At 41.2% G+C, this 23,153-nt stretch overlaps 1 protein-coding gene across 2 annotated transcripts in view; it reads right to left on the bottom strand.

The window, feature by feature from the left end:
- The window catches only part of GBE1 (1,4-alpha-glucan branching enzyme 1), a 153,324-nt gene that overhangs the window by 84,655 nt on the left and 45,516 nt on the right, over window positions 1-23,153 (bottom strand). For both annotated transcript variants that reach the window (XM_053386463.1, XM_053386464.1), the window contains exon 4: window positions 1,265-1,387. In XM_053386463.1, the coding sequence (XP_053242438.1) occupies window positions 1,265-1,387 (123 nt within the window). The remainder of the gene's footprint in view (window positions 1-1,264; window positions 1,388-23,153) is intronic.

The raw sequence follows: 23,153 nt of genomic DNA, 5'->3' as shown, positions 1-23,153 counted from the left end.
GTGAAGGACGGCCGTGGAACTATCGGCTGTTAGAACTTTGGTCACCAGGGAGACCCTGCTCAGCTTCCAGGGAAATCTAAGCTTGTTGGAAAACAGGTACATGTTTTAAACTTATTTTTTAACTATTGTTGGCAGGCACATTATCTGCTCAAAGTGTTGTACTACCTCCCTGACTGCTATCCCCACCCCCACAAAAAAAAAAAATCTCATCTGTGCTTCCTATCATTAAATCCAAAGGTTATTTTACTGAGCTTATTAGAAGGAATACTGCAGAAGGAACATCATGAATTAATAACCAATCTTTTGACTGCTGCAAAAATTGTAATTGCAAGGGACTTGCATAACTCTGTAAGGCCTGCCATACCAGAGTGGGTTACAATATTGTGGAGTGTTGTCAAGATTTTCAAAAATCACAAAGTTTGTAGGGCTACAACTTTTTATGCAGCTAACAACTTTTTGTGTACTTTTGGAAGAGTAAACACAAATAGGTATGGATATTTATTTTTCAATTCTGTATGTAAATGTCTACTTTGCAAACAAAGCTTTTTTCTTTGTTTATATGTATCACTGGAACTGATACTTGATATATCTTATGCATACCAAATTAAACATTGAATGCAATTTCCCTGAAAACCTACATACTTCAGAACACCACAGGTCCTTCAGTCTCACAATAAGATCTTCAACTGCCCCGAGTTTGTTAAATAACTTCTGTAATCTTGTTGGGCAGGGGGCGAGGGGAAGGAACGGTAACTCAAAATACAAGGACATGCAAGGATTCCATTTGCATGCTTTATGTCTCAGTGTACAAATAAAAAAGTGAAACAACCACTATGAAATCATTTTTTTCAGCTTTTACTTGTAAAATAGCATCAGATTCCAAATACAGTGGAAAGCACCATTTTAAAATGTAATTTCAACCAAAGTATTACAGCTAACATTAGTCTATTTTCCAGCAGACCTTCCACCAGCTTACCTATTTATACAAATGCACAGGCACAAAAAGTGTACCAAATTCATCTGCAGATGTATGTATATGGTTTGAATCACTTTCCTAACTATTTAAAGGAAAATGAACACATACTCCCTTCTAATAAGTTTATCTTCTGTGTAAAACGTTATGTAAGGCTTTGCAATTATTACGAGTAAATTTGGCATAAAATGGCCCATTTTTAGATGATCAGAAGATGTAAATTTAGAGGAAACATACCACTCACCAATACCCAGCCCATCCTATATTCCTAACATATTTAAAATAGCTTACTCTGTATGGGGTTGGTGGCTCCCAATTTACCCAGTCATAGTTCACATTGGCACCCTGAGTTACATATCTTGCCCAGGGTGAAATACGGTAGAGGACTTCTCCGCTTCTGCTTTTGATAACCACCTAGAAAATTAAATATAAAAAGAAACAGACAAGGTTAAACTAAGGCCAGAATTATACATTCTAGGTAAAGGGAGGGGGCTGCTACAAAGTAGTAGCTTCACATTTTCTTCGCTTCCTCTGTTTCTCTGTAACATTTTTCAATTCAAAACATGACTGAAAAATATCATGAAGAGGCAGCCCCACAGAGGGTCCACACAAAAAAGAACTTTAATACAAAACTGGTTATGAAAGGGGAAACCAAGCAGCAAGCTGCTGCATATAATACAAATTTGAAAATAAAAACACATGGATATATCTAGCTAAGTATCCCCCCCAGTAAACCCATTGAAATAGATTAGCTTAAGTTAGTCATGTCCATTAATTTCAATGGGTCTTCTCAGAATGACTAACACTGAATACAACCCACTGTGTCTGAGAGCAGACTGAGGTAATGCCTGGTACGGAGAGCCAGGAGGGTCAATATACTACAATGCCATCATCACATTGCAAGTTTCTCCATCCCTCAAAGTTGCAGACAATTCAAAGTGGGCTAGAAAAACACGCAACACAGTGTCCTTTAGGTATTTTACACTACTAAATGTTTCTGGGAGAGGTAACTTGAAGCTGATAGCAGCAGCCACATCTAATTCCCATGTACAATTATTATTATTATTTACGTTTTCATTTGAAAGATATCTAAACTTACTGAACCCAATTTACAGTATTGTAACAAATCACAAAAAACCCAAATCAAAACAGGAATTCCTGGAGAAAAAAACCTTACATTTAGCCAAAAGCACATTGGGACTGTATTTAAAAGAAAGCTTGAGGTTCCAAAGCACACATTCATTCATTAGTTTTAAAGCAAATAATACTGCTTAATAGTAAATAAATCAACCTCTAACCAGTTTACATAAAATAGTATAAAATATTCAATAAAAATGGTGGCAGGTATTAAAAACAGTAGACTCAACAGAAATAGGGATTAAAATCAGGATCTTGAAAACAAATATATAGAATAAAATTTAGGTTTGCCTAAAGGGAGGTTAGCAGGTGTTGGTTTACACAGGGATCGTCTCAGTGCCAGAGTACATGTTGCCATGGGTAAGTTACCAAAACCTTTCTTAGCAAGTGATCCCTATCCCTACCTGTAACATATTATAAGTCTCACAACTCTACCATGGTTGCCTGGAGCATGCATTGAGAGTGAGTGACAAGACTCTGAGTGCAATGATGGGTAGGCTCACATTATGGTAGTGCAGTTCTCGCTCATCTCTTTGTTATCAATGCCCAATGTCACCACAGAACGTAGACTCACACAGAGGGACATCTATATCTTTGGGACTCTTTCTCCAGAATGTAACCAATGCCTAACTTTGGGTGTTTCCACGCCAGATACCAGGCAATAACCTTCTATTTATTTATATAACTGGAATGAAGGCTACCATCAGACAAACAGAATATTAATCTCTCTCTCTCTCTCTCTCTCTTAAGTATATGCAGTACTTTTCATCAACTGTGTTTTTAGTGAGTATTCCAACTATCTCTACTGGGCCAACTTGAGAACTTTACAAAACTATGGAAAGAAGGCGGAAAGAATGACCAAGATACAATTGTTAAAGCAGGTGTGATCTGGAGGCAGGCAGAGAGACAAACGGGTTGTAATTATCTATGCAGTGTTCAGACTGAGGAACCAGGTCAAATCAATTGTGCAAAAGGCTATTGGCTCTTCTGATTTTGTGTGTGCACAGTTTTATTCATATCATGCTAAGAAAACCTATGAGCAGCCATTTGTGCCATACCTGTGTCTGCTCTATAGGCAAGCAAATAACAGGGTCATAGTAGGTCATCTACATTAATTATGCCAGACTACACTAAAATACCAGGTGAAAATTATCCCTAGGAGTCTAACATCCATGATTACCTATTATACCACCAAATACAGAATTTCAGGGAAAGGGCGTATGATTCACACATTTAAATAGGATGAGGAACAGCTGGACTCCATCGCACCTTTTTTCCTACAGAAAAAGGCAGTTTTTATTAGAACTTTTGGTTCACTTTATATTCTGTAATAGGAAACAACATACCATGGGAGGCACATTCATTAGGTCAAAAGCCAGAGAAAAGAACTAGGCTAAAGCAGCATGTTCTATTCATTTCCCACCAAGACCAATGGTTGATGGTGTTGGGGATTTTTTTAAGCCTTCATTCTGCAAAAACTAGTGCAAGTTCTGACAATTGTATCCCAGTCCTATATTGCTATAGAGGAAATATCAGACTTTCCCATAAAATGGAAATTCTGTTTGAAGCAGCTGTAATGAGCAGCTCCTCAAAACTGTTCATTCGGGGAGGGGGGGTCACTAAGGTAACACAGCAGAGTTGAATGCTGAATGTCATTAAGATTTGGAACAAGTTGAAACTAATTTCTCTTTTTTGCAATCTGGAAACAGGTCTTTCTGAAATCTAGTTTAGGGGAAAGTTTAACGTGCTTAAATACAGATACTGGGCCCTCGGGTTTCTCAGTTTAAAACTCCTGCTAAACCTTTAGGTTGAAATGTATTACGGAAAGAACCCCTGTTTTCCTCCATCCCCCATCCCTCAGGTTTTAGAGTTTAAGTAGCACACAAGAGAACCAGTCCTTAATTAAATGATGAAGCCAATATGAGCTGCCTTTTAAAGTGCTGTACAGTGAATAATAAAAGGGCTTACTAGCGTGATCATATACTAGTGCATTTCGAAGTTTCACAGACATACTCGTAAGATAAAAATAAAAAGTCTAGCTTTCAACAAAACCTAAAATGAATAACTGGCTGTTGTAAAAATGTAACACACACTCTCTCTCTCTCTATCTCTCTCTATATATGTGCATGTCTGTACATGAACCTTCCTACTGGTAAGGAAATCCATATCATAACCCAAATGGCTTGCTAGTGTTGCCAAGCATTGGAACAACTGACTCAGAAAATTCTCTCCATTTCCAGAGGGTCAGTCCACGTTAGTCTGTTGACAGCAAACACAAGATATAAATTCTTTTCTTTCTCTGCCTCCCCCTTCCACACACGCTTTGCAGCCTGTTTTGAATATTCTGAACAGCCTGTATGACATTTGAATTCTACATCTGTATCACTGTCCTTCCCAGAACAGGAACTAAAAATAATGTACACATTCTTATTTCCTGAAAGATAGAGTCCCAAACCACTAGGCTACGTCAACAGAGTCCGTTATCCTTCCCTTTCTTCCAGCAAATGCAATTTATAACAGCATTTAAATCATGTTTGCTGGTAGTGTTGCGGCCTCAGATTCAATCTGCTGGGGATGAATCTCTTCAAACTAAAAAACAAAACAACACCCCCCTCAGTCCGTATGGTTACCAACATACAATATTTGTAGAAGTCATAGAACAGAGAGAGAAAGAGAGAGAGCCCAAAATCTGAATCTATTTCAAGAAAAAGAAGCAGCAAGTGAATAATAAAATGGAAATGATTATTCAGGGAACAAGGTTTTATGTTGAGGAAGCACATTTTGTCATTTGGAGGTAATTTGAAAAGGGCAACGTCTTTCTTCAACTGTAAGTGAGAAGGAGCGAGACTAGGTGGCCAGAGGCATTCTAAAAACTTCTGCAATGTGCAATGCAGCTTACTATTCCCAGGCTTAATATCACCTGAAATATAACTCCTGGATAGATAAAGGCATATGAATGGCTAAACTATATTCCATATACTCAGAATCATTAGAGCACACATTTCAGTGCAACGTACTTTCCATGCCATGTGTCAATCACTTTCATGCGGCAAAGCCAAGGGGTGAATAGCTTGCAGAACATTCTGAGGACATCATCTTTGCAAAGACATTCTAAGGAAACCTCTCTAGTTTACTTATTTTTGCGTGTCGAGGTCCCTAGGGCCACCCCAATAACTCACACATCACACAGAATTTTTTGTTTAAGATTTTTGGCATAATTTTGGCCACAACTTTATTAAAATACAAATTTGTGAGTGGTTGCTTAGGCACTGGTTGCGACTATCTGCCCCCACCATGGGGGACAGACTGACATTCCGCACAATGCGAAAGTCATAATAGGGGAATACACTTGGGGGTAGCGACGGAGCAGGGAACCTGCCCTCACCCCAAATGCAACCAGGAGCTCATTGCTATGGCCCGAACCCCCTTGACAGAGTGGACAAGCAATAGTTAGTCCCCAATTCCTTTAACAGAATCCCTTGCAGCAGCAGCAGCAGCATTAGAGGGGCAGGCACTCAACCTACCAAGGGCAGGCACTCAACCACTGCCCCTCAACCAACCAAACCATAAACCAATGCCTAACCACAACCTTACAAGTTGTGACGATTTGCTACGCAGTAGGCAAAAACCAAATGGCCCCAGCCAATCAGCCAGATGGACAAAATTCCTAAGAGCCCCTCCCCAAGAGCAGACGACCCCATGACAGGCATAGCAAGGTCAAAGCGAACAACCCTAATTCTAGGGAGGGGGGGACGGGCAATCCGATGCACGGTCGAAAAGAGGAAGCCCTAGCCTCGTGCAAGGAGTTTTAGCATTTCTGGCTGTCAATCAACAAATGGCAACATTAACTTCTTCCCAACAACAAGGGAAGCCCCAATTGCATCAGTGGCCAACGATCAATTAGCCCGCCCCCAACTTTGGAGTGTCCTGGTGGCCCCCACCACAACACGTGCTCTCCATGAAGGAGAACACGCTTTATCAGAAATAACCAACTGGTCATCGGCAGACTCGTACGCTCTTCACACTGTATCTCCTATATATTTTGCAAAGTTGTGTTTTTTATGCTCTTGTCCTGTTTATGCTATCTCAAGATACCATAACCAAATGTTGGTATTTCCTGAAACAAAGGAGCAGTTTTCAACCAGATGCAATTGGATAGCATTTTGAGAGTCAATATAGCAGACTGAACCTTTCAAACTACAATGACTTTAACCACTGATTTCAAAGCTGCACTGTGTTTTGGGTTGCCTAGAATTCCCCGATAACACTGGGTATGAACCTTCTAGTTAAAAATAATTTGATTAATTGTGTGATCTTTTTCTAACATCATTCTGGGACCTTCCAGGTGTTGCGGGACTATTAACTCTCATCAGCTCCTGCCAGCAAGGGCAATAGTCATGAGTGATCACAGTTGCAGCCCAACAACAGACTCAGTGTGGTGTAGTGGTTAGAGTGTTTGAACTAGGACATGGGAGACCAAGGTTCAAAACCCCACTCAGCCATGAACCTCACTGGGTTAGCTTGGGCCAATCACTCACTCCCAGCCTAACCTACCTCACAGGGTTTTGGGGAGGATTATATGTGGAGCAAGAGAACCATGTACAGCACCTTGAGTTCCTTGGAGGAGGAGGAAGGATATAAATGCAATAAATAAATGAACACCTAAGGGGGGACATGCCCCTTATCAATTCCTTAAACATGCAAAAGATTTAACAGAAACTAGAATTTACTCATTTAATCTTTTTTCCCATCTATGCTTTCATTTGAAGTCTATGCTTTCCGTTTTCCACCTTTCCTTGTAACTTCAACAAGATATGCAAAGATATAGCAGATGTCCTGGCAAAAACAAAAATCCAGAAAGGGCATAAAAGTTGCTAGTATTTGCTAATACTGAGAGGTATTATCTCTGTACAAAGGGCAGGTTGTTATTACTGGCCAAGGCAAAATGCTAACCTCCCTACTGAAGAAAGTCCCTACAGTCTATCTCTAAGACTGTTACTTCCAAGCAACAGTCTTAGAGGGAGAACTGAAAGATGCAGAACAGAAGGGTGGGGGGGGGGTGGCGGCATGAAATTTCCAGAGCTAGATCTTCCAGTTCAAATCCAGTTCTGATATATAACACTCTTCCTGCATGTCTATAACAATGGCTCATTACAGGCTGTCACAGCAGTCCCAGGTGTCACTAAGAATTTATATTTAAGAGACAATATTAAACATTTCACCTTGCCTGAAGGTTTTAAGTTGAAGATAAAACAAGAGTTACCAACTCAACCTTCACTCCTCCAAAAGAAAAGTCACTGAACACACAATTTTGTAGATTCAAAACATTTACGCCTTTGCACTTGGCACTGATTCAACAACTTTTTCAAGTAAGCATTACAATCTAACTGGTGCATACAGAGATCATGCTCATAATCTATTTGATAAACACAGAGCATTTGTTTTAAGTTCAAATGTCTGAAATGAATTTTAAAAAGTAGTTGAAGAGGTAAATAAAGGAAGAGTTAATTATAAATGAGGTAATCATAATAAGGTTGCTTTTATAAGTGTTAATTAGCTAAATCATTTTGTACAAACAGAAGCTTCGCTGAACAAAACAAAACAAAGAAAAAATTACGGTCCCCATATAAAAGAGTGGCTGCCCTGAGAAAAGAGCTCATTGGATAGCTCTGGAATCTATGAAAACTAAGAACAAACAGGACAACAAGTTCATATATATTCTATATCTATCTGCTATTTCATTCCCTCATCACCACCTTTGTGAACTGGTCATCTAATCAGGAGTAGAAATACCACAATGCAAGGACCTCTAGCTCCTAACTCAGAAGGATGCCATGGGGAATAGTATCAAAATCTGCCAAGAAAATCAAGACTGTCACACTTTCACTTGGACTGGTCATCCCACAGAAAGTCATTTCTGCTCCAAGTCAAGGTCATCCGAGAGAACATGCAGCTAGAGAGCAAGCAATCATCAAGTCAAAACACTGTGCACAGGAACTGGCGTATAGGTTCTTTTCAGAAGTGGTCTAACCATAGTCCCACCCCCTCTTGCAAATAAGCTCCTAAACATTGAATTCCAAGCACAGTGGCATCTTAGAGTTGCATGATAGCATTATATTTGCAGTTTTGTTTTCAAGCCCTTTCCTAATGATGCCCAGCATGGAATTCACTTTTTCCAATCCCCTCATTTTTGGAACTGTTCTTCTTTTAAAGTCAAATACTACCAAGTTGGATTTTCTTGGCAATAAAAGGAGGAGGGGGAGGAGGAGGAGGAGGAGGAGATTTTACTATTTCCAATCAGTTCAACAACACTTATCTTGTATCAGGTCCCTGGCACTATTTAAGATTAAGCCCAGGGTCACCGCCCCACTGGTGAGTTCCATGACCAACTTATCTAGGACACATTGGTAGCCTGCCAGCTCATTACGGTCAAGCACAGAGGTGCCCCACCTTAAAGTGGATCCATGGCTGGTTGAGGCAAGAGATAGAGCCTTTTTAGTGGACATGCCAATATTTTAATAACACCTTGTCCCAAGGTGGCCCCCTTTGATTAGTGAATGGCTTTCTTTGTCTGTTTTTAGCCTGCCAGGTAGAAAATGTTTCATCTAAGGATTGTGTTATCTGCTGAGCCTGTCTTTGTTGTGTTTTGTTTCTGATCATGCTGTTTTACCATGATGCTGTGATTTTAACCACTGTAAGCCACCTTCAGGAATGTGTGTCTGCAGAGGGAGGGTCTCTACTACTCTGGATTAATTGATGTGGTTCACAAGTTGGTGCATATTCAGTACAGTATTTTGTTGTTGGCTGAGGGGCATTGTTCCCAAACTGAAAAAAAAGATGCCCAATACAAAGCAAAAAAGGGAGAGTGGAAGAATTGTTAATACAGTCAACTTCTAGCTTGCAAGAAGCTATTTACGCACCATTTGTATACTACAGAATTCTCAATCCTACAAAGAGGCTTGCATCAATGTGTACCTGGAGTCTATACACCGGTACATAAATCTCACCTGACCACTGCATTCAGACAGTGATAAAGAGACAGAATTGATCAAAGGAACTGCTAGAAGGCTGCTGCCAGATTACTGCATAGAAAATCCCTCACAATACAAGCTGATAGATAGTTGTAAGGTGTAGCGAGCAAAACACTGGAAACTCTGGGAAGCCTGTGGTTTTTGAACTTCAATAAATAAAAATTCAGGGGCTTATATTTACAAGTTCCACCAAGATTCCTGTAAAGGAAATGCGAAACATGACAATGCAACACTAAATCTCCATTCAACCTTATTACAGATGTTATGATACAGATACTACTGTATCTACCCTCTTAAGCATGTGCTGTCACAATACCCCAGACAATTGAGGCAAGTCACCAACCAAGCACTTTGTGTTCTTCTAACCAGTCAAGCGTGTACCATTCTGTTCTCTTGTGTCAGTCAGGGAACTAATGATATATGGACTATTTTCCTAGCTATTCTTTGAAATTCTTAGACATCGTTGCCTCACACAGAATCAGGTTCTGAGATGTGTTAAGCCAAAAAGCTTTTTCTTTTTCTTCCTTTTCAGAATATCTACTTAAGCATTGATCAGAATTTTTGCCCCAAGTGCAGGTGTGTAGAATATACTTTCTAATATTCTAATATTAATAAGGAGGGAAAAGTCTGTGAAACTTTATGAAATAATTTTGTTGTGGAGCAATGCACAAACCTCCTAATGCAGGGGTAGCTAATGTGGCACTATCCAGTTGTTGTTGTGACTCTTAACACTCATCAACCCCAGCTGGCATGACCAAGGGTCAACAATGATAGGGGGGGTCCAATAACAGCGTACCACATTGGCTGCCCCTGTATTAATCAAGACCATGTGTTTTCACATGGGAATGTACGTGTGTCTTCATGGGTAATATATATATTCAAGAGAACCTAAAGAGACTGGGTTTCAAGTAGCTCTGCAGTGCTTTTCAGGTGTTCCGTGGGCCTGCACAGCTTGGTCCAGCCAAAGGGCTCTTGAAGATATTTTTCTATGTGCTTTGGGTCAGTTTCTACATGCTTGGTGTCAGCGCCTGACATTATGAGGCAAATGAAAGGGCCCCCAAAGGTTGAAACCAGCCTCCTTTTAAAATAATAAATTAAAGACCTGGGGCGGTAAAGAGAAGTGGGACAGGTGGTTGAAGCTGCCACTGTCTTCCTTATCATCAATGCCTCAAAGCTCTGTATATCAGCACGGCCAATAAGCAAGATAATGTGTTTGCCTAGCACCAGGGGCGTAGGAAAGGGGGGGCAGGGGAGGTTTGCCCCAGGTGCCAATTATCAAGGAATAATTACTGCCCTACTAGGGCGGTTCATATTTTATTTTATTTTTTAAAAATGCCTGCTCCAAAGGTCTTATCTTACTGCACTAGGGATTATATAGCTATATATGAAATTTCATGCATATCAGTTAATATCTTGACCCTCCTCCACAAAAATAGCTGTTTGCTTAGCCGTTTTCCTATGTCACGAAGGCTGAAATTTCAATTCAGTGGAGCACTTACTGTTCCCAACCCTAAGCCTACGGAAAGCCATCTAATTAGACTTTAATTTGATTTTGACATGTTTTTAGGAGGTAATTTAATTATTGTTTGATTTTATACCAATGTTATGTATCTGATGTTAGCCGCCCTGAGCCCAGCTTCAGCCGGGGAGCGCGGGATATAAATAAAAGTTGTTTATATTATTATTATTATTATTATTATTATTATTATTATTATTATTATTATTCCTTTGCAAGAAAATATGAAATTACGTAAAACCATTTTTGCAGGCAACCCCCCCCCAAACAAACGGGGGGGGGGGGGGGTTGACAAGAAATTTTCCGCACCGGATGCCACCTGATCTTCCTACGCCTCTGCCTAGCACTTCCTTTTTCAGCACTAGCTCAAGAGAGCACTGTGCAGCTGGACTGGTACTGCTTTCACTGACACCATTGTTGCCCTCCACTACTGCAAGCTGTCCCCCTTTGGAGGTGGGGGGGGGGTCAAACAAAACTGCACTTTCTTCCTCAAGCCCGACACTAGCCCCAAGTTTCTAGCGCTTGTAAGACATTTTTTTGAAAAGTCTTGTGACGTGTTTGTCTATTAAAAAAATACATCTTCAGAAAACCCAGCATACCTTACATAGCAGTGTATCATATATTGCCAGTTAAGCTTCACAATTATTATCCCTTAGGAATGGAGTGGCTTTCATTCAGAAGAAACTTGGGAGCTAGCAATCTCTTGCAAGGCAAGTGAGCCTGAGGAATAGCGGCATGGTCCAAGGCTGCCCAGGAAGATTTATCGCTTGGTGAGGATTTGAATCTGGGTTTCTCACATCCAAAACCAGTCTGTAGCACTATTGTATACTTGAAATAAAGCAACTGTGCTGAACTTATAAATCAAGCAGGCATGCCCCAGCTGAAACAGCTTATGGTGCAAGACATATAAAGTATGCAAATAAATAAAATTTCTGTCACTTTGACAAGTAGACCAAATCCCAGTTGCTGTTCTGCTAGTTTTGACAACACACCATAATATAAGCATGGGGTGGAGATGGGATCACTTAGTCTAAAGCCTACTTCAGATTATACACACATACACACACACACAAGCACATATATAACCTGCTACCCTACAAATCACTTTTTAAACCACCTTGGCATGCAGTCACTTGAAAATAGCTGTTGGCAAATGTGACTTCTGAGCAAGTGACTAAAATACAACCGGACATCAGAGACTATCATCATGCTAAATACTGTTTGAGTGGAACAGCTTTAATATAAATATGCAAATGTCAGAGAGACTGGTTATTTACAAGGACAGTATATAAGAAGCTATTATCTCTATCCTCTGCAATTTATAGCATTCCATTAGCCTGACATTTGTGCGCGACACAAGATTTGATGAATACACAATGCAGAGAAACTGAGCTGAGCATTCAGGGAGCACACACCATATTTGAAATGAGATAATGAAGATAAAATCCTAGGCTGTGGCCTGAAGATTTCTCACCAGTTCTGGAGATCTGGTACGCTCAGTCCTCTTGGCAACCATATTTCCTGTCTTTCAATCTCTGTACAATGAGGAACCTAACTGCAGAATGAGACTATCAGCAGAATCACACACAAGCGCCTCTTCATGTGCACATCTGTTGATTTTTTTCCAGAAACTGCTTTGAGCACAAAACATAAATAAAATGACCTAGCAACATACAACAGCAAGAGGCTAGCAAGCCAAAGCATAACTGCAAGAAAAAAGGGAGCTCACTTCCAAATGTAATTTGAAAGGTGCTGTCTCCCCTTTGCTGGAAGCAAGAATCAGTCACCAGAGGCTATTGCCTTAGTTATCTGGACTATGCATATTAAAACCTTGGTCAACCTTTATCGGGACACAAACGTCTCTATAACAGATATGATGGTGATCATAAACTGGCACACAGTCCCTCTTGGTGCAGCCTATGACCGAGATCCTCAAATGCAAGGGGTTAAGCCTGGGAGTGAATGAGGGATGCCTGGCAGATCAGCGGATGGTGCCTGGTAGTTCAGCAGGCAAAGCCTAGCTGTGCCTAATGGAGGTTCAGGGGTGCAGCCTGACAGACAGGAAAGGTGGAGTTAGCAGTGAAAGTTCCCAAGCTGAACAGAAAGCATCATGTCTAGGAAACAGATCACTGCAGGCTCCAATGGAGAGCCAGTGCAGTGTAGTGGTTAAGAGCGGTGGACTCGTAATCTGGTGAACCGGGTTCGCTTCCCCGCTCCTCCACATGCAGCTGCTGTGGGTTAGTCACACTTCTTTGAAGTCTCTCAGCCCCACTCACCTTCACAAAGTGTTTGTTGTGGGGGAGGAAGGGAAAGGAGAATGTTAGCCGCTTTGAGAGTCCTTCAGGTAGTGATAAAGCGGGATATCAAATCCAAACTCTTCTTCAATAGAACAAGCGTTCCTGATCTCATGATACAGACGGGCACTTGAGTGTGCAGACAGAAAGGACAGAACCTGTAACTGTCAACAAGTTCACTGTACAAGCAGAAATGATGAGGAAGGGGGCTACACTCTGCTTCTAAATCTGTAGGTCTGCCCTGCCTACACTGCTGCACAGGCTGCTACTGCCTACCTCCTGAGATTCAATACTATTATTATAAAACCCTGATCTGAGGCTTTTTGGGAGGTGACACTAGTTTTGGAATCCCAGTGGGTTGCCATGTCCCTCACTTCTGGAAAGGACAAGGGCATGGACAAAACTGTATTTGTTTGTTAAGACCGAGAGTTTTTGTTACTATTATTTTAGTGCTGCTGACATTTTAATACTTGACTGATGCTGCTTGATTACATTTTATTGTGGTTTTAATGTTGTTGAGTACTATAAGCCATCCTTTTATATCTACTCTATCTATAAAAAGGAGGGCAATAACTGAGTAAATGAATACTAAGGATCAATAAAATAAAAATAAAAAACCTAAACAAAACACCAAAGCAGCAGAGTGAAAAATTGTTAACATTAATAGGATATCTAGGTGTTGCAGAAATACCCTATGTAAAACAAGCTGGCTGAGGCTGCAGGGCATTCTATAGCCTCTTGCCTGTGTCACTGGTCCTCTGGCCATCAGTATGGGATGCACAGGATCTATGGCAGCCAGTTTCTTCCCATACCACATCCCAACACCAAAGTGGTGCTTTGGGTTTTGTTCTTTCACCATATTTAGGCTCCTCCCAGCAGCACAAAGAGTAGGAGTATTGGCTTCTGTTGATTTGATGCAAGATACAACTCTCTGTGGCAGAGATAGGGATAGTGTGTCTCACTGTGGTGAATCTAGCAGTAAGTTATGTTCCCATAAGTTCCCCCTTATTGAGCAATTAATGAATAAAGCTAATCATATTAGCAAGCTAGTGCTCTTTAGTCGTTATTCATGAATTTTTCAAAAAAGGAAACATACAGGGGGGTGTAGAAGGAAAAGGAAGTTACAAGAACAAATTTAAGCTGTGGTGGAAAAGACAAACAGAACAGCCGAAAGGACAGTAACTTTCTATTTAAAAAAAAGCATGTGGCTACATTTCCATATGGAAATTCCAATGATCCAGATGCTGCTAACACTGTCCCCTGATATTTTAGGGTTAGCTACCTATTTGCATTTGGACTTGTATTAAATATTTAATATAAATGTCAATGGCTGGAAAACAAATTAGTCAACCCCCCCCCCCCGCCATCAAGCAAGTTTATCTGCCTACTTGTATAAAGAAAATGAAAACAGTTTAAATAAAGGAAGCAAAGTCTTATCTCTAAAACAGGTCATGCCTTGATTTTCCAAAAGAGGGAGATATAACTCCATTCGTAGAAAGACAAAGTCTTTCCATTTCAATAAAGCACCTAAAACACATTCCAGTGAATTATTAAAAACCAGTAACTTCTCTCATTTTACTTTTGTATTAAATGTCACCTTATGTGTCATTACTGCTCTATTCATTAAAAACATGAATCCAACCCTATAGTCGCATCTAGCCTGTGTTAAATGAAATGTCTGATCATCATTGCAGAAAGCAAAACACATATAAATACAAATGGACTAAAGTAACAGAGCTCTATCAATTGTGGGCAATAATTATCAGCTGTGCTAGTAATCCTACACCTGTTAGTGATGTGGGTGAGTGCGTCAGGCAATCCTCCCCACCATGGCTTGCTTCATTATTCTTCTCAAGCTCACAGAAAGCTCTCAGGAGACACTTTGTTACCCCTCACCCCCCCCCCAACATGAAAGACTTTGTCTCTTCCATCTTCCCTATCACTTTCCTCGAATCAATATATTAGGCTGGGAGGAAAAGGAATTTGCGAATCTCACACACCTAAACAGGAAATGGTTCTCCTCAGCATATGTTTTAATATGATTTTAGCTTATCATGTGATTATTAGTATTAGAGCTAATCATAAACATAATGAAATCATAAATATAATCCATTCCAAAATTAAACATTTAAAACTAAATACAGTCATACCTGGGGATGAATACGCTTCGGGTTAGGCAAATTCGGGTTGCGCTCCGCGGCGACCCGGAAGAAACGGAGTGCGTTACTTCCGGGTTTTGCCATGCGCGCATGCGCAGACCCATCAAAATGATGTCACACGCATGTGCAGAAGCGCTGAAACGTGACCCGCGGACACGGGTTACGTTCGCTTCGGGATGCGAACGGGGCTCCAGAACGGATCCTGTTCACATCCCGAGGTACCACTGTATAGATATCCAGCCTCATATAACCAATATGCTTAAGTCTAATTAATGCATGAAAGGGTTAAAACCATAAAGGAAGCTGTGCTGCCAGGCTTGTTGTTGTTGTCGTTTAGTCATGTTCGACTCTTTGTGACCCCATGGACCAGAGCACGCCAGGCACTGCTGTCTTCCACTGCCTCCCGCAATTTGGTCAAACTCATGTTGGTAGCTTCAAGAACACTGCCCAACCATCTCGTCCTCTGTTGTCCCCTTCTTCTTGTGCCCTCCATCTTTCCCAACATCAGGGTCTTTTCCAGGGAGTCTTCTCTTCTCATGAGGTGGCCAGAGTATTGGAGCCTCAGCTTCAGGATCTGTCCTTCCAGTGAGCACTCAGGGCTGATTTCCTTCAGAATGGATAGGTTTGATCTTCTTGCAGTCCATGGGACTCTCAAGAGTCTTCTCCAGCACCACAATTCAAAAGCATCAATTCTTCAGCGATCAGCCTTCTTTATGGTCCAGCTCTCACTTCCATACATCACTACTGGGAAAACCATAGCTTTAACTATACAAACCTTTGTTGGCTTAGCTATGTCCATTTCCCCTCACCTTTGGGGGAAGTCTTTGTTCTCCAGTCTACCTGTGAAGCTCAATGTGTGAAGAGGTTTGAACTGGTTGTTCCAACTCAACCACATGGCTCTCATATGACATTCTTGAGTTCCTATACTAATAATTTAGGAAAGTTCACCACTTTGTAACTATGCTAAGCTTTACAGCCTATGCAACTGTTCTGAAGTACATGACCTTTGGAAACTTTGTAAGTAAACCATTTTTTAACTTACCAGACATGGTCTTTTCCTGTGCTGGAGGAAGAGGGAAAGAAACCTTTTAAAGAGACACTTTGTAATTCACTTTAAAAGGCGTATTTTAAAGGTTTAACAGCCTTTATTCCCATGCTTTACTTTTCTGCATAAATTCTGACTTTAAATCTCTGCTGGGGTTGTTTAACCAAAGAGTACTTCCCCAGACTTGGATCATAGCATTCAAGAATTATCCTCTCTATAGCTTGTTTTTAAGGAGGAAGGGTGGCGCTGTGGGTAAAAGCCTCAGCGCCTAGGGCTTGCCGATCGAAAGGTCGGCGGTTCGAATCCCCGCGGTGGGGTGCGCTCCCGTTGCTCGGTCCCAGCGCCTGCCAACCTAGCAGTTCGAAAGCACCCCCGGGTGCAAGTAGATAAATAGGGACCGCTTACTGGCGGGAAGGTAAACGGCGTTCCATGTGCTGCGCTGGCTCGCCAGATGCAGCTTTGTCACGCTGGCCACGTGACCCGGAAGTGTCTGCGGACAGCGCTGGCCCACGGCCTCTTGAGTGAGATGGGCACACAACCCCAGAGTCTGTCAAGACTGGCCCGTACGGGCAGGGGTACCTTTACCTTTACCTTTATAGCTTGTTTTTAAAAAATTCATTTTTGTGCCAACAGAAACACAGAGTCGTGGAACTATAGAGTTGGAAGGAACCTTGAGGATCCCTAGTCCAACCCCCTGCAATGCACAATCATCCCTTTTTGAGCTTGAACCACCAATCTTTCAGCTAACAGCTGCACTAATATTTCGCAACAAGCTGCTGAATCTCAAACACCGAAGTTTCAAACCTATGGATGAACAAAACTGTCTTCGAAAACTTTGTGACACTTTTAATTGGGTTCCATCGAACACAGTAAAGCGATTGAAGGTTTCAGAGACACATGGTCCTCTCACTAGCTCACTAGCCACATTTTACACCAACTGCAGATGACTGACCATCTTCAAGCGAGGCCTTGCATAGAGCACATTATATTAGTCTGGAAGGTCCCTAAAGTGTGGGTTATTGAGGCAAGGATGTTCAGGAATGGCCATAGCAAGTGAACCAGCCAAAGCTAAGCATAGGCACTCCTTGCCACTGACACCTGGGCCACAAATGACATATTTGAATCAAGCAATACCGCCATGCTATGTACCTGTTGCTTCAGGGGGAGTGCAACCCCAACCAGAACAGACTGGCTCCCTAACTCCAAAGCACAGGAAAGTCACCCACAGCACCTTTATCTTATCAGTATTCAGTCTCATGTTGTTGACTCTCATCAAGCCTATCCTTTCCTCTGCACGCTGGTCTAGCACCTGTGAATATCAATCCACTATACAGGTCATTTATTTCCAACATTTAAGTCCTTGAGGATTTGTGCTACAGGATCTTGTTTTAATGCTATATTCAATGCTGTCTTACTTAGAAACTACATACATCCCTATGATTATAAAGGAACAATATTAATGACTGATTGAGGGTCAAAGTCAAGGTCTCCTTGGGTTCACTTGAGGGATATTGGGTACACCTGGAAAAGGAGTTGGGTAGATTAGCATAACATTTATTGGAGATTCACTTAAAAAAATATTGTGGCCTTACTTACTCAAACCTTTATCTCCCTCACCTTTATTTCTGGGTCTAGGGGCAAACACAAGATACCCACACACTCTATACAAGAAGAATAGCAGCACATTGCTAAATAAATACAATATAATCCAACAATAAGATTTTATAACTATCAACAGTTCTTTTGCTTCCAAAATCCTCAAGATTATAATCCAAATTTTATTCTAAGAAACTGCACATATAATGTTGACATCCAATCACTTTATGAATACACCACCTCGGAAGCACAACCCGCAACCTAATTAGATTTGCTACCACTTAAATCCGCTTACTTCAACTGGGACTAAATTGGCTGGACTCCAAGTACCTTGGCTTAACTGAGCTGCAAGTCAGGCTGTCAATGTGAAAAGAGTGTTCCAATTCTGTACCATTCATTTTCATAACAACCCCCGAAAGAGGTCGGACATTATTATCAACCTCACAATAAATACCCTTGATACCGTTCTTGTGATAGCAGTCCAAGCAAGTAAAAGGCATTATCTGGATCCATTTAGTAAATTACGCCACTGTTTCCCCAATGAGGACAATGAACTAGTGAGAGACTTCCTTTCTGGAACTTTTGGCTGAAGTTCCACCTGTTGCCCAAAGGCAGAGCTGAAACTGCTGAAAGATATAAAGAAAGCAGGATTCTGCAAAGTTAATGTGAGATTTATATAAGTTTCAAAATTCAACCTTTATTATTATTTGCTGCAGCTTCCTGTTTAAGTAAGCATTTTCACTACAAAGGAACACTTTTCCAGTATAGCACAAAACATAATATATAGCCCTTAAAAAGACTCTATTAGTGGTACTACTTGTAGTGAAAGAATAAATCTGATTTCAACTAGAGTTACTATATTCGAAATGAAAGTTCCCAACAGGAAGTATTTCTTTGATGGAGGAATAATGGCCTAACTACAAACAAGAATATAACTGTAGAGCTGGAAGGAAGAGGGGAATCTAGTCCAACACAGGAATGCAGGAATCTTTTGCCCAAGGTGGAGCCACAACCCTGAGATTAAGAAGCTCCATGCTCTACCAACTGAGCTATCTGGCACCAATTGTGTTACTTCTTATTAGGTAAGGGTGATGTTTATCAGAAGTGCAGTATGCAGGGGAGGTTTGAGCTCCCACCCATCATAGCAATAAAGATCCCCACACACCTTGGTGAGAAAAACACCCAGTGGAACCAGTGAGACCCTTTTTCTTAAGCCAGATTGCAGCACATGAATGGGTGGGGTCGTTGTGATCATACCAAGGGTTAAATCTCCCGTCCTGGCATTCTCAATGAATATCATCCCTGTGTCTATAACTAATTGGGGTGGGGGAAAGGACATGATGTGCTGACAACTGATGCAATTAGGGCCACGTGTAGTTAGACTCTGACAAATTATGGCTTCTTCACAATACAGCTTTTTAAGAAAATGTTGTTAGGTATAGGTATAGCCTACATGCAGAACAAATAGTCTATACTTTATAACAGTGTGCTTCTTAAAGCAAGAAAGTCTTAAGCTGTGACCAGTGTAAGCCAGACAAACTGTTACTTTTGCATGGCCTATCTTGTTTTCAGTTTAGGAATGAAGAAGCCAGAGTGAAATTCAAATATTAGAAAAATGGGAATTAAAAATGGCTTTATGTGATTATGATATTGTTAGCTTAACAGCAATGGGATGCATTGGGGGAGACCAAAACATTTAGTTAACCATTAACTTGGACAAACCAGGTCGGTGCTTTATTTGCAGGCAAAACAATTTAGGTTCATGCTGGATTGGGAGAGAGGAGAAGAAAGGCTGGTAGAGGGTAGCTCATACATTTTCTCACAACTATTCACACCTCCCAAATCAATACTCCTCATGCTCTATGATCATAGAGACATAGAATCATAGAACTGTTGCTTTGTTTAAAGTGTTTTATAGATTATTATTATTGTTATTATTCTAGTGATGATTTGTAATTGTTTTACTGATGAGTTGTTAATCATTCTATGACTTACGTTGTATTTGGTATGTTCTATTATGTTCTAGTATTTTATTGTTCTTATTTATTGTTTCTAAGCTGCTTTGCGATTTGTTTGAATGAAAAGTGGCACAGAAATGTAATCGAACTATGAACCACTGCCCTAGAAAAAGCTTTAGACTGCCCTGCTACATGGCATTTTATTTATCTATTTAATATTAATAAGTTATCTATTTTATTTCAAAAGCAAAATTCTTCTCAAGTTGGTTTACAGCATATATCCCAAAATACAAAAAAGTACTAAGTTCAGTAATATGTGGTACAATCTGGATTTTTAAACATTTATTCAGAACATTCCGAAACCACAACTGTGCAGCAATTGAGGTAACTGCAATTCTTATTTAGGAAAATAATACAAAGGGGAAAGAAACAATTTTAAAATTGAGTTGTACGTTTAGACCTCTGGGGACGCTTTGAAACAATGTCAAAGATCTAAAATTGGTTCAGTGAAAACTAAAATTGTCATAATAAACCCCCTGAACAAATAAACTTCACTGAGCTGTTGCACTGCTCAGTTAGCTATCCAAATCTCATGGAAACCAATGGGATTTAAGCAGCCCATGTATAGGACTTCAACCTGGCCTGTTAAGTATGATAGGGGAGAGGGAAGCAGGATTTCCCCATTTGCCTCACCATTTCCCCCAATGCATCAGTGTCCTCAGAGAGTTGTTGCAATCATAAGACAGCAATGACAACAATTCACTTACAAGGAAGGAAGGAAATGCATGCATCCCAGAATATAATTGTAGATGCTCAATATGGCCCATTCCCCTCATAATACAGTAATACCTTGGGTTATGAACACTGTGGGTTTCTTCCCCCAAACATCAAGCGAAGGGGGGGGTGGCTTAGAGAAACCAAGAGGGGTGAGGTTTAAGTGCACAATGTATTCCAAGCCCCAGCAGTCTTTAAATTTTACAGTGGGCTCCCGATTTAAGTGGTACCAATGGAAGGGATGGCAGGGTAAATTAAACCCACGCTAGAAGAGTAATAATCAATAAACGGCAGGCACAAACACACGCTGCAAACACACACACACGACTTAAAATTGGAGAGGAGCCCTGAGGATCATCTAGTCCAACCCAAGCAATGCAGAAATATTTAGCTGTCCCATACAGGCTCTCAAGAACAATGGAGGGGGAAAACACATAAGCACCCTGGCCAACAAATTAAATGTAAGGCAAACCCACTCAGTCACCCAGACCAGCCATGCAATTGGACACGCAAGGGCAATAGAGGGGAAAACATACAAGCATCCTGGCCAAAATGGAAGGAAAGTGAGGAGACGAGGGAGAAAGAAAGATGGAGCCACACTCACACTCAGACCTCGCTGGGGGCACGTGCTGGGCACAAACAAATCAAGCACCAGGAGTGGGGGGAAATAGAAGGTTAAATGTAGGTTTTTACACGGAAAAGAGAACACAGCAGGGCAAACCTGGATGCCTGGGTTTTTAAAAGCAGTAAAGCAATGAGCGCACACAAGCCTCTTAAAGTTAAAAGGCATGCAAGGAACCAGACACACACACACCCCGACTGCAAACCTCATGGCTCTTCTCTGTGATGACTCTCCTAGCTGATGACTCGCTGCGGGACGATGACGACTGAGGAGGAGGCGGAGCTGGAGCCGCAGCATTAAGCTGCTAAACACGCCCCCCGGAGACACCTGGTTGGCTGCCTCCGGTGGGCGTGGGCGCCAGCCAGGTGAGGAGGGGCGGGGGCTAAGGCCCCCAGCCAGGGGCGGAGCTCGGGCTCCCGCCCACAACCACTCCCCTCTCTTCCAGGGAGGAGAGTCTTTATGAACACTGTGGGTTGCATGTTTTCGGACTGCGCCGAACCCGGAAGTACCGGAACAGGTTACTTCCGGGTTTTGGCGCTCGCGCATGCAGACACAACACTTCAGGCTGTGAATGCCGTGGGTTGCGAACGTGCCTCCCGCACGGATCAAGTTTGCAACCGGAGGTATGACTGTACCAGATTTTGAGTCTTCAATCTTTGCCTCCTAGTGCTCAATGGAAACCATAAAGAACCCTATCTGGATAAATCAGCCTTTGTGGCTTGTTTCCTTGACCATGCCGGAGTATGACAGAACATTGGTAACTGACATTTTAATGGATAACTACTTCAAACATTAGAAAAATGTCCATTCTTAGCTTAGTGTGGGTCTGAAGAGAGACCTTACATGTTTTAAGGTTCAAAGTAATGGGTGCCGGCTCCTTCTTCTCAGGGAATGCTATAACTTTACCCACCCTCCCCCCAAAAAAGAATGGCAACCTTTCAAATACATGGATGAAATTTAAGTGATCCATTCATCACCATTAGGTTGTGGGCTGTCCTGTTTCCTACCCTTCAAGATCACTAGTGAACTTAGTTATTGAGAGTCAAGCCGATTCCTATCTCCATAGCACAATGATTCTCTTTAAATTCACCCTAGTAGCATTGGTAACTAGAACACCAAAGGAGAAGATGGTACCAAAAAAAGAGAAGAGTTAAGCACAGGTATTTTTGAAGGTGACTACAGCACAGAAATGTGTATGTTATTTGTTCCCTCAGCTATATGGTTAGGTACACACACACACGACCCATTACAGAAAGACAAATTAGAACTGCTTCTGCAGTACCTTTTAAACAAACACAAAATTAATGAAAGAGCCAACTTCCCTTTTTGTTTGATTTTCATCAGAACTCAATTATAAAACCAGCTATCAAAAGATAATTTCCCATTAGGAGCTTATCCATGATACCTTCAGAAGACAATTCTGAATCCATGCTTGATATTTAACTGGTAACCTCAGTCATTTAACTATATGAATTCAACAAAGCACTAATCATTTAACATATGTATAAAAACAAACAGGATCTCTGCTTTAAAATCTCCAATGAAGGAGAATCCACCACCTTTTGAGAGAATCCATTCTACTGTCGAACAGCTCTTACCAGAACTATTTTTCTAAGGGGGGAAACTCACTATTAATGCCTCCCTTTTTATCTTATAATGGCAATGACGCTCACCTGAGAGGTGCTGGAACTGAGTCCCAGTGAGTTCTAGCTGAAAAAAGGCCATAGCTCTTACCATCAGAAAGTTCCCTTCTCTATGAGTATTTCTGACCATGGCATCTCACCCTTAAGCTTTTTGAAATCAGCCTTCTTAAAGTCCACTGAGCTTTCCTTTGCCTCTGTATTATGAAACCCAAGAGAGCATGTTCACTTCCTCCCAAAGTTCCCAGTACTTCTAATTCATTGATCAGTTCCTCCCTGTTGGAGAAGAACAGATCCAAGATAGACGTTCTCCTTGTTGCTTCTTCCACCTTCTGGGAAATTTGTTGGACCTTGTGTGACATCAACTACCACTCCTCATTATTTCATTTTACAATTCTATACTATATG

The sequence above is a fragment of the Podarcis raffonei genome, chromosome 4 (assembly GCF_027172205.1).
Source record: "Podarcis raffonei isolate rPodRaf1 chromosome 4, rPodRaf1.pri, whole genome shotgun sequence".
Classification (NCBI taxonomy): Eukaryota; Metazoa; Chordata; class Lepidosauria; order Squamata; family Lacertidae; genus Podarcis; species Podarcis raffonei.
Note: the sequence above shows the minus strand (reverse complement) of the source record. Positions and strands in the feature narration are given on the sequence as shown.